General features: G+C 40.6%; 1 protein-coding gene across 1 annotated transcript in view; it reads left to right on the top strand.

Annotated features, from left to right (window-relative positions):
• LOC120568128 (collagen alpha-5(IV) chain-like) overlaps nucleotides 1-6,510 on the top strand; it is a 30,125-nt gene extending 23,615 nt beyond the window's left edge. The window contains exons 42-52 of the mRNA XM_039815405.1: nucleotides 174-356; nucleotides 658-788; nucleotides 1,106-1,178; nucleotides 1,465-1,539; nucleotides 1,814-1,939; nucleotides 3,267-3,362; nucleotides 4,067-4,276; nucleotides 4,389-4,566; nucleotides 4,721-4,835; nucleotides 4,926-5,098; nucleotides 5,878-6,510. Of these exons, the coding sequence (XP_039671339.1) occupies nucleotides 174-356; nucleotides 658-788; nucleotides 1,106-1,178; nucleotides 1,465-1,539; nucleotides 1,814-1,939; nucleotides 3,267-3,362; nucleotides 4,067-4,276; nucleotides 4,389-4,566; nucleotides 4,721-4,835; nucleotides 4,926-5,098; nucleotides 5,878-5,995 (1,478 nt within the window). The 3' untranslated portion in view covers nucleotides 5,996-6,510. The remainder of the gene's footprint in view (nucleotides 1-173; nucleotides 357-657; nucleotides 789-1,105; nucleotides 1,179-1,464; nucleotides 1,540-1,813; nucleotides 1,940-3,266; nucleotides 3,363-4,066; nucleotides 4,277-4,388; nucleotides 4,567-4,720; nucleotides 4,836-4,925; nucleotides 5,099-5,877) is intronic.
• The last annotated feature ends 5,388 nt before the right edge of the window (nucleotides 6,511-11,898 follow it).

The following is an 11,898-nucleotide window of genomic DNA, read 5'->3' as shown; positions in this document are numbered from 1 at the left end:
TTGTTTAGGTCCTATCCCCTGACCAGTCGGCTATCCTAACCTTAACTACTCAAGGTCAACGTCTAACCCCAACTAATCTGGCTGCTTCGTAGGGCGGGACTTGCCTAGAAGTTGCGTGGGATCCATAATACGCCTTGTTGACATTAGTGCACGTCTATATTTGTGCACTGTAGGTCCCCCCGGGAACACTGGTCCCCCTGGCTTGCGTGTTACAGGGAGTCCTGGACCAATAGGTGACAGAGGATTTCCAGGTTCACCTGGGACCTCTGGTCCGATTGGACTACCAGGAAGTGAAGGGGCCTGTCTTCCTGGATTAAAAGGAGACCACGGCCGTCCTGGCAATCCTGGTAGCCAGGGTGAGGATGTACTGCTCACATTCCTTTTCTGAAAGTGACACTAAATCAGACAACAATCTCAGGACTCATGAGCTCATTATGCATGATAGAACACTTCTTAGGTTTATGAACAGTGCGATATAACCTGATATTCTGGTTTAGCTTTTTTTTTTCCTGCATAATGTACAAATATAATACTTTTACAAGTGGTTTAAGTCCAAAAGATATTTTGACATATGTGTTCCTTATTTTCCTTATTTGCTTCACATTTGTCACATATGTACTTCATTCATTATACTAAAATTACTCTCTTTATATGTAGGATATCCTGGCCCACCTGGCCATCCAGGTCCCACATTGCCTGGGTTAAAAGGAGACAGAGGGGACCCAGGTCTTCCAGGAGGCAGAGGCAGTAGTGGACCCCGTGGAGATCCAGGCCCTCAAGGACCACCTGTAAGCAAGCCTAATTTTTATTTAACCGTCTATACAAAGGAGAATTAAGATTCAAGTCCAACGTTCTGCATTCACATTTGTATCCAACAAAGGAGATGTGATTTTCAATTAAAGCAAAGGTTTTTTTTAGATGTTGAATATGAACACAGCACTCATTTAAAATGACATAATCTTTGTCTTTTCTTTCAACAAAATAACCAAGATGGTTTTAAGCATCATCTGCAGTTACATCACAACTGAAGCTGAGTCTTCAAAATCTGGCTGCACTACTCAAAGTCTAACCTTTGACCTTTCTTTTGTTTCATTTGCCTCCCCAGGGTCCAAGAGGTAGACCTGGAGGACCGGGACCAAGAGGTGATTCTGGTCATCCTGGACTCCATGGGCCCCCTGGTAATCAATCATTTCAACTTTAGCCTATAGATTAGGGTTTCTCATTGAATTCTTCCCCAGACAATGCCAGATATGTCACTACAGAAGAGTACTACTCTACAATTGATTTATGTTCCCACAACTGAGGAATACAAATGGGACGGAGAATGACATGGACAGAAATACAATAGATGTATGATGATTCATTTCACTTTCTTCTTTGAAATCCGATAAAATGGAATGAATGCAATAGGGTGTGATGAAAAGCTAATTCCCTTTAAATCTAGTTATGACCTGTGTGTTTAAGGTGGCAAGGGAGACCCTGGATACATCCCAGGTCCACCGGGTCCACCTGGGATAAAAGGTTTTCCTGGACGACCAGGTGCGGCAAAAGTTTGTTTTATACTGTTCATAATAACCAGGAATAATACTGAGCCCTGTTATTATCTTCCAGACTAAATCCACTTCTACATCTTAACAGACAATCAGCAGAAATACAATACTCTACCCATCACTGTCAGATGACCTGTCCAGTAATACTGTAACTGTTAGCACACGACTGGCATTTACTAATCCTAGACAAGCTCAGCCACGGCCCACAGGTATTATATATTTTGGTAAGTAGCTTTCTAAATCCTCCTACTCTTTCACTACAGGCTTCAAAGGTGAATCAATAATTGTCCGGGTGATATATGAACCAGGACCTCCTGGCGTACCTGGTCCCAAAGGCAATCAAGGAGCCCCAGGGAGCACTGGACCACCAGGACCAATAGGCCAACCAGGTCCAGCATTTGATCTCATCTCAGTCTATGCATTGATTACAAGATATGCTGCTGTTTTGCCAAGTATACTGCACCTCATTTCCCTCTGAGGCTGACACCGGAAACCTCACCCTATGTCATATGTCATATTTAATATCTCCAGATCAATACAGTGCAGAGACTTTCTTTTTTTTTTTTTTTTAAAGCAGAGTAATGCGCTGTTTAAATGAGGTCCTCCATGCGATTTTAGGCCATCCAGAAGCCTTTTAATCCAGCATTGCTTTACTGTGTCTTTGTAAAATAAATAAATAATTATGAATCCAAAGATCAAGTCACGTAATCTCCAATATGTCTGCATCGCTTCAAGCTAGCCTCATTCTTTTTAGCTAACACCAGGGCATTTCCAGTGAGCGGTTCAGTGCAATTGTAGCCCTTACTGAAGCTCAGTAATCCGGCATGAAGCTTCAGAGACTTTTCAGAGATTTTGCACAATAATTCCAGAGCGATAAATCCACGATTGAACGTTTATTTAGTCATCTGTTCATATTGAAATGTTTTCTTTACTGTTAGCCACTGCCATCTTGACTTCTGACTGCTGACTGTGTCGACCAATCACATGAAGTCATGTCAGGAGACAGGCAGCTTGCTCAGTCAATAGATAACCCTAACCTGATACAAGCAGGAAGGCCTTGCAATTGTGTGTGTGTATTGCAGGCAGAACTGCAGGTCATTCAGGAAGCCGTTGATGTGTAAATGAGTGTGATTTGGCCTCTTGTTGTCTCATAGCAGACAGGAAATGCAATGGAGAGAGCACAAGGTTTTGAATAAAAGCGTAGGGTCTTTTCTGGGATGAACTCTAAATAGTTTGACATTTGTGTTAGTTACAGAGTTTATTTTTGTTTCCCCCGATTGCCAAGATGAGGGATAACAATTTTCAAAAGCCAAAACTTGTGTGTATTATTGTTCTCTGTGTCATTTCAATACATTTCTGTGAGGTTCAATTTCCGTTTAGTTTTTTCTTTTGTATTTGTAGTCATATAACAATTTATACATTCACGTGACATCCCTGCAGCATACATATCCTGCTAGCCCAGGTTCTCCTGAAAAGAAATGATGTCTGTAATCTGATTGTGCATCACAGGGTTGAGGATATACAAGCATTATTACACAAGGTAGACCAGGTGAACCAAAGATTGGAAAAAGTAGACCCTGTACTATTCCATTAACAAATACATTATCACTTAATGTGTATGTATTGTGATGTTGTTTTGCTGAATGGACGATTTATCTCTTGCTTCGCCAAGCTGGTTTTCTTTACACTGTGTGACAATAAATCTTTCTGTCCTAGGTCAGCCAGGCGTCAAAGGACCGCCTGGTGCCAGCCCGGATGGCCAGCCCGGATTTACTGGCCGCAAAGGAGACAAAGGAAGAGCAGGACTGCCAGGTGTGTGCATGTCTGTGGGTCGAAAGGTGTGTTTGTGTGTACAGACAAGTGTTGTAGACGAGTCACCAACTGTCGAGTCCAAGTCAAGTATCGAGGCCCCAGTGTTTGAGTCTAAGTCAGAGTCACCAAAGGAGAGTCTGAGGCGAGTCCAAGTCGAGTCATGAGTCCAGAGAATAGCGACTCGAGTCTGACTCAAGTCCAATTCTAGGACTGCCTTTTTCACATACAAGTAGTCAGAAACTTCATCCAACTTCTGAGTCCTATTTCATGAATGCTCAAGTCAGATTTTATAAATCCTCGAGTCCAAGTCCAAGTCATCGGTCGAGTCACGAGTCCAGAGAATAGCGACTGGAGTCCAGGACTCGAGTACTCCATCACTGGTGCAGACCAGATGCTATGTTATGTGTGTGACCACATCATGAGGCATATGGGTGGTAAATCCCTTGAAAGAACCCATGTTTGACTCTCAGGAGCAGTACCTCTGGCTGGGTTATGCACTTGTGTATGTGAGTGGGAAGCCAGTGAAGGATTTAGTGGAAAACCTGAACCTTGTGTCACATCCTCCAGATGAAGTCCCTACTGGCATATGAATTGCATATTAAAAACACACTCCTCCTTCCAACAGTGAGAGTTAGCAGTGACAAAGACTGTAGTACACATTTTTTCATATTCATTTTTTAATGAATGATGTGTTTCCTCTACAGGTCCAGATGGCAGAATTGGAGACCCAGGCAACAAAGGTCCTCAAGGGTTGCCAGGCAGAGGTGGTCCAGGTTATGTTGACAGTTTCCTAATAGCTAGACACAGTCAGAGCACCAGTGTCCCTGACTGTCCTCATGGCACCAGCCTCATCTACTCTGGGTACTCCTTCCTCTTCATCAACGGAAATGAGAGAGCTCACGGTCAGGACCTTGGTAAGAGCATGAAAACCTTCACGAACAGAACTACTGTGCAGAGTCTGCATCTTAACAAAAACTGTGCCTTTGCGTGAGTCATTTTTCTGACACTTCTGACGCTGTCTCTCAGGCACCATGGGAAGCTGTCTGCCTCTTTTCTCCACCATGCCCTTCCTGTTCTGTGACACAGAAAGTAACTGTCGCTATGCTTCTCGTAACGACTACTCCTACTGGTTGTCCACTGACACTCCTATTCCTGCAAACATGGTGTCCATCACAGGGGATAGGCTGGCTTCCTACATCAGCAGGTGGGGCAGCAACATGCACACATATACACAGACTCATGTATTTTTATAAGCAAATACAAAATACTTATCTTTTTCTGTTAATTGAAATGTACATTTAGTTGTAAACTAGTTGGGGCAATTTTAAAATGGGTGTCTGTATGCATGTGTGGTTTAGGTGCTCAGTGTGTGAAACCACCTCCAATGTCATAGCCGTCCACAGCCAGACAACTCTGATTCCTCAGTGTCCCCGAGGTTGGGAGTCACTATGGACCGGACACTCATTTGTCATGGTAAAGAAGTCAGTGTTTTTTTTCCCTCCTGAATCTTCTCTTATGCTATAATCCATCTCATTTTCTTCCTTTGACCTTCATCCGTTTTAGCAAACGGGTGCTGGAGCAGAAGGCTCCTCCCAGCCCTTGGTTTCTCCTGGCTCATGCCTGGAAAGTTTCCGCCAAGTGCCTTTCATCGAGTGTCACGGCAGGGGAACGTGTAACTACTACCCTGATTCCTATAGCTACTGGCTGGCCTCCCTAGACCCCAACAGCATGTTCAGGTAAACTGCTCCCTTCTGTGTAAAATGTCGTGGATGCATGCCACGGGAGGTGCCTCCCTTTCACAGTTTAAATCACATCGTTCACAGGGTTGATTAGGGTTAGTTTAAGTGCTCATATTATGCAAATTTTCAGGTTCATAATTGCATTTAGATGTTATATCAGAATAGGTTTACATGTTTTAATTTTCAAAAAATAGATATTTTTGTTGTACTACACATTGCTGCAGCTCCTCTTTCCACCCTGTGTGTTGAGCTCTCCGTTTTAGCTACAGAGTGAAGCATCTCACTTCTGTTCCATCTTTGTTGGGAGTCGCACATGCGCGGTACCTAGGTAAGGACTACTAGCTAGTCAGAAGCAGAGTATGAGGGCGTGCTGGACTAGAATAGAGCTGTTTGGAGCAGTTTGTTAACAGTGTTTTCTGTTGGAGATGGTAAGTCCCTTTGGGGTGGACTTTGATTAGATGCACAAAAAAGATATACAGACACAATAAAGGAAAGGGGAAAAGCCAAAAAGCATAATATGAGCACTTTAAAGAATTTCTTAAGCTTTGTTTTTTCTTGGTTTTGCATGTCCTATGCTAATCACAATGCTGTTTCAGAATCAAATTTGTATCCTATCTTAGAAAGGACATGTTTTGGTTTGATTTGGTAACTTACTGATAATGAACCCTTTCACCTTTAAATATAAAACGTGTGTGTGTGTGTGTGTGTGTGTGTGTGTGTGTGTGTGTGTGTGTGTGTGTGTGTGTGTGTGTGTGTGTGTGTTTGTGTGTCTGTAGTAAACCTGTACCTCAGACAGTGAAGGGACCTTCGATACAAAGGGTCATCAGCCGTTGTCGTGTCTGCAGGAAACCATGGCAACCTGGTACAGATGACAAACGTGGGGACAATTTTTAACATCCAATTTTACGTTTTCAATGTCATTTGAAGTATGAAAATGTGAGATTATACAGTCTTGGTTGTTTGTAGTGTGTGTGTTTGCCAATGACATTTGGATATGCTGTATCTTGTAAATGTGACAGTTTCCCTTTTGAATTGGTACGTTGTTGTGTTTTCACATGCAAATATTGAGTCATTTGTGCCCTATAAAGATTTCAGTATGTTAAATGGTGCACGGAAAAGAATAAACCTCATGACTCATACAGCCTGCAATTTTCGGGAGGTGGTCTCTTTGGCTTCAGGGCAAAAACTGCTCATTAAGATCTTGATAGGATACTGTATATTGTGGAATGATTCATTTTGCATACCATGTTTTTTGGTTTGGTTTGTCGATTGGAGGGAAAGTTATTAAAATAAAACACAAATGAAGAGAAATAATGATTATTTTTATGGTATGTTAATCTGCCTGTTGATTCAATATGTGACCAGAGGTTTGCAAGAAGCTGTAATTAAAAATAATACTGTAAATGTTACCATTCAGAATAGCCTCATTCCTCTTGTGATTTCAACATTTTATTTCCCTGCACTATTCACTCAGTAGAGCAATGTGTCCCTAAGGAGCAGTCATTCAAGCTCACTCATCCATACCTGTCACTGTGATCAATAGATGCAAACTCCCCATATAGCTAGATGCAAAAAAGGTACAGCAATACCCTTAAACAACACTGTGTTCAAAATACTGTTGCTTTCTGGCATGCGGATATTCCAACATATCGATTGCTCAGAGTCAGAAATAACAAGCAGCCTCATATGCTTATGTAAGGGAGTCAGCTAACACAAGTAACAACTGAAGAGGAGCTGAACCCTCTTATGGGAATTAAAAACCTGTGATGAAGTATCACACTGATTATTTAATTCATTTTTGACATTTTTGGAGCACAATCTCAACTCATTAAAAGTAGAGTTCCAAAACATCTGAAAAAGCCCTGATGTAACAAGCAGCCACTCCTTGAATGCCACATTAAATTAAACAAGTCTTACATGGCCTGGTGCAGACAGTTGTTGTCAGCATGGATAGAAACACTCTTGCTATAAAGTGCTCTCGGTTGCCTTCTTAACAGGATTATTCTGCTTCCGACAGTGCACTTAATAATTGTTCAGGCAGCTATATTAGGCTTCTACACCTCTATAATTGGGTTAGAAAAGTGATTTGTTGAAAGGGTGATGCGCTTCAAGGTTGTCCCCCATGTGAGAAGGACACATGTCCTTTCAGTTTTCCACAAACATGTGCCTTACATGGACTAGATAAACATCTGTTCATGTTTTTGCAGGTTAGCTTTACGTATTGAAGGGTAATACTCAATTTTGAAAAAAAATGTATATTATAGAAATTTATGAAACACATTTAGGTCCCATTATAACATAGCTTTTTTTTCCCCAGTTCAGGTCAGATCTCAATGCAGAATAACTAGGCAAAGTCAATATATTCATATTATGATCATTTTATTACAGGTTAAGAAGGAAAGTTCTATAAAAACTACAGAGACATTGCCCGTACTCACACTGGTTACTAGGTATCTACACATTTGTATACCTGCATTCTGTATACTGTAGGTAAAATCCTTAAGGATCAGCTGTTAAAACTCATTACTTCCAGTCACTTGCAATTGTTATAGGATGTTGTCCATCCACAATTAAGCCTAATTTTATGGGGAATTGAGCTGCACCTTCATAGAGAGACATTACCTAACGCTGATCATTATTAGGTATCAGATATTAAAAACAATACTTTCCTATGAGTGATCTTTTTTACTAGTTATTGGTGGCAGATGTAGCCAGTTGGAAATCATTTTTTAACTTAACCTGGACTGAATTATAAAGTTTGGTTTTTTGTTGTTACAACACTCCTGCCATAATGTGAATACATTTTTATGGTTGCTGGCTTGTGCTGATCATTTGAGATAAACATTGCTTATTGACACTTGCTGGAAAGAGATTTTGGGCATATTTATTCAGCTTCAAACTGAATTTACAATTTTAGAAAGTCTTTTGACCCACTCTGCCTTTACATTTATCTGAATAAAAAACACTAACTTAATACCTCTTGCCTGTTAAACAATAAAATGGGATGATCCTAAAAAGGATTGCTAAATCTTCAGGCCACGTAATGCAGTTGCAATATTTACAGCATGTGCCATTAGGAATATCATTTAAGCCTTTGACAAATGCACCTTAATTCAGATGCAATATAACTGTTAAGTTAAACAGAGCAGAAATCTCATTAAAGGGATTAACAGAGCAAACTTACAAGGGTGTGACAAAGGATAAGTTGACCTTCATGACGTCTTGATATCCCATTGTCTCTGCGCTGCCCATTGATTGAACTTTTACAGCACAGCAGGGTTAATGAAGTCATTGTTTCCCCCATGTTAGCGTCATTAATGTTTATTTTTTATCTTACATGAGTGCACATTGGGCTTCACTTACAGGGATTTGCTTTTAAACAAGGAGGCAGAGGGGATCGTTCACATTTGCAAGTTATGCCAATGATAGCATCAGGATGACCTTCACTTATACAACCAGATTGCAGTGTGTAAATGACCAGGAAAGACCAGGGAGGTAAACATGTCCTTATTTAGACCTTTTGTCTCACTCCTTATGTCTGCTGTAAATTACAGGGTACATGGTTTAGTGCATTGATGGGGCCAAACACAAAATTGACGATAGTTGTCCTTACGCAAATAACCTGCACACCTCCTCCCTTTTTGTAAGTAGTGCTTTAAAAGCAGACATCTCACTGTGGCAGCGACATCAGCGGTGGATGTTGTGGTGTCTTACCAAGAAGAATTCTCTCAACAAGAAGCACACAATCAAGATATCCCAAGTAAGGATGGCCCACATCTTTTGCATTGTGGCACTTTTGTGTTTTGCATCGTGTGTTGTGGAAAATACAGAGACTGCGCAGAGATTTAAAGACCTCCACCTTCAGCAAGACTCAATGCCATGGCTCGATGAAACACAAGAAAAACAGGTGAGATGTCTTTATTTTCCCTAATGCCCTTCTCCATATGTTCCTAATGCTTTGTACAACACAAAAATACCATCCCTTCTCCCAGCGGTTGAAACCAGGCCCCATGGTCCAGCTATGATTACACTGCAGGCTTTAGGATGCTCTGCCTACAGCATCTCAATGTACAAAGTGTGTCCATACTTATGCAAACATTTTATTAACCTTGATCAGTGAGTCATTCTGGATGCTGTCAGAGCTACCTGTCCGATTACTGTCATTTGATTATCCTCAGAGCTGCACCTCCATGAAATTGCAGATTAGAGATTAAAGTACTACCACAAATTTGCATTTCCATTTCTGACTGTGAGCAACAAATGCAAAAGTTCTGTAGCATAAGATAAACTGATTTACAGTAACGTTGCCTATTTACTGACATTTATGACCCAGTTACTGTTTATAATGCTTTAATATTTACATGATGTCAATATTTTTCCTCCATAGGAATCAACAAAAAACTTAATAGTTTTGCTTTATAAACTCTCCAAATTTGAAAATGGAAATATCCTACAAGAACCCACAGACATTGAGGAACAGGAGAAGAATCGGCGTGCACTGGGCAAGACGACTCGCAGAGTCGGCTGCAGCATGTTCTTCTGGAAGGCCTTGGCTGCCTGCTAACTTTGTTCTCACTTAAGTGCCAGACAAACCATGAAATGGATATTTCACTCTCATCTCTTTTTATGTCTAAAATGTAGTTTTCTCTTGGCATACCTAATTTATTGCTGCTCTAGGGTCCCATACAATCATGCAACTGCATGTCTTAAGATTAAAAAAGAAAGAAAAAAAAGTGCTTTGTGCTGTTGATGCTTACATAAATGTTCTATGTTGGTAGGATATCAAATTACTTTGTAATTTTCAGAAAATGTTAGGGCAGCTTTAATTAGCTCCCGCCTTCAAATTAAATGTGAATATAAAAATAGTGGAACACTGTTGTAAACTATGTGTGGATGTATATGATGACTACATGACAGTTTTTTATTTCTTTAAATAAACCTAGCCACTGAAGCTTACATTCTTTGAGGCATGACTTCACCAAAACAATTAAAAAGGCGATTCTGCATATTTCTTGGATTGGCTTCTTAACATCCTGCCATCTCACGTGACATAAAGGTCTTGACATTCATGTTTAAGTCCACCATTCTCAGTAAAATTTACACCATTTAGTGTGGAGAATCTTAAGCAGATTGGCTGTTTCTGGGGTGCAATATTCATATCTATTTGTAAAAGCATTTTAGACACTTCTCATACTTGCAGTTAGTTTAACAATACTTGACCCTCTTGATCCTGCGTGCCTGCATTATTTACAGTACAGCTGACTGTTCTGAGTAGGTGTACAAAATGAAGTGGCCACTGAATATTTAATGATTGGTAAATGAAGAAAAACTACTTCCTAGACGACCAACCTTCTGTTATGCTTCATTCATTCATTCATGCATCACACATCAAAGTTTTTCTTTATAAATAAGCCCTCTTTTATTAGCAGATTTCTCTCTGCCACATTCTTGTCTCTCCAGCAGAGGAGGCTGTTCTTCTCTTTGTTTAATCCGGTAAGACTTTAAATGTCACAAATGTCTGCAGTGTGTTTTATGTTTCAAAGTGATCTTCATGGTAGACCAGCACAGCAATAAACCAACAGCTTTACAGACATCCATTCATCTTTTTTATCTGTGATGTTCCTTCAATTGTTACGACAATGATTGAAGCAAATCTTTCCCTATTTAAGTGTACTGTATCTTTGGCATGCTATCTGCAAAGAGTTGTGTGTGTGTCTGGCATTTGTGCATGCATCTGTGTAAGTGAACAATGCATATATTGCATTTGCATATTTCCTGATACATTCCCGGGTGTGCATAAAACATGTCATGTAACACCACACAGTGACGCACTGATGATGCATGCATTTAGGTAGCTCTGCAGCAATGCATATCATAAAGGCCTTTATGTTAAAACATATATTGATCTCCACCATGTATGTATTATGCATGTAGAACTGTGAGGTGGATTCGGTGAAAATTACATGAACTCTATAACATCAAACAAGAAAAAAAGACTATAGGTGAAATTCGAGAGAAAGCAAAAAGAAATAGAGTACAATGTATGGTGCAGAAAAAGAAGGCTAGATTGAGTAGAAATGTAACAAATTGGATAGAGAGGTGGAGAGGGAATATAGATTAGGAAAGTGAGAAAGTAGAGGAAGGGAGGGAAGGAGAGGTGCAAAGAGGATGAGCAACGGGATCAGAGAGAAAATTGTTAAAGTAGCAGTGTTGGAGCATAACTGCAGTCAAAGCTAAGCTTAGTATACTTTCTGTCCCTGGGCAATTGGGATTCAACAGAACAGCTTCCCCCTGTAACAGGAACCACTGCCAGCACATTAACATGCTTATACTGCAGCGCTTCTTCAATAAAGTGATAGAGTGTGAGAGTAACAATTACAAAGTGTGGGAGTGGGTGTGTGGGCAGGCGGCTGGGTAAGTAGGTTTACAATATCTGTGTGTGTGTGTGTGTGTGTGTGTGTGTGTGTGTGTGTGTGTGTGTGTGTGTGTGTGTGTGTGGATGCCTGTGTGCACTGTGCATGCACGTTTATGTGTCTTATGTCTCTCAAGTATATATTCCTGGCAGTGTTCATCTGCAAACAGGAGAGGCCAAAAACAGCAAATCCCAGAGAAAGAGCGGCAGAGAGAAAGTAAAGTGATTTGTATTGTCTCAGGGGCGGACTGTCTCACAAGGTGCCGCAGCAGAAGCTTGCAGGTTTTTGAATTGAGTCGCTTTAACCATCAGAACTCATTTCATTCAAACATTTATAATCGTTCCAAAGCTTACTTCTTCCGGAAGTAAACACATTAGAACCAAT

The sequence above is a fragment of the Perca fluviatilis genome, chromosome 11, assembly GCF_010015445.1.
Source record: "Perca fluviatilis chromosome 11, GENO_Pfluv_1.0, whole genome shotgun sequence".
NCBI lineage: Eukaryota > Metazoa > Chordata > Actinopteri > Perciformes > Percidae > Perca > Perca fluviatilis.
The sequence above is the reverse complement of the archived record's forward strand: the minus strand, read 5'-3'. Positions and strand labels throughout refer to the sequence as shown.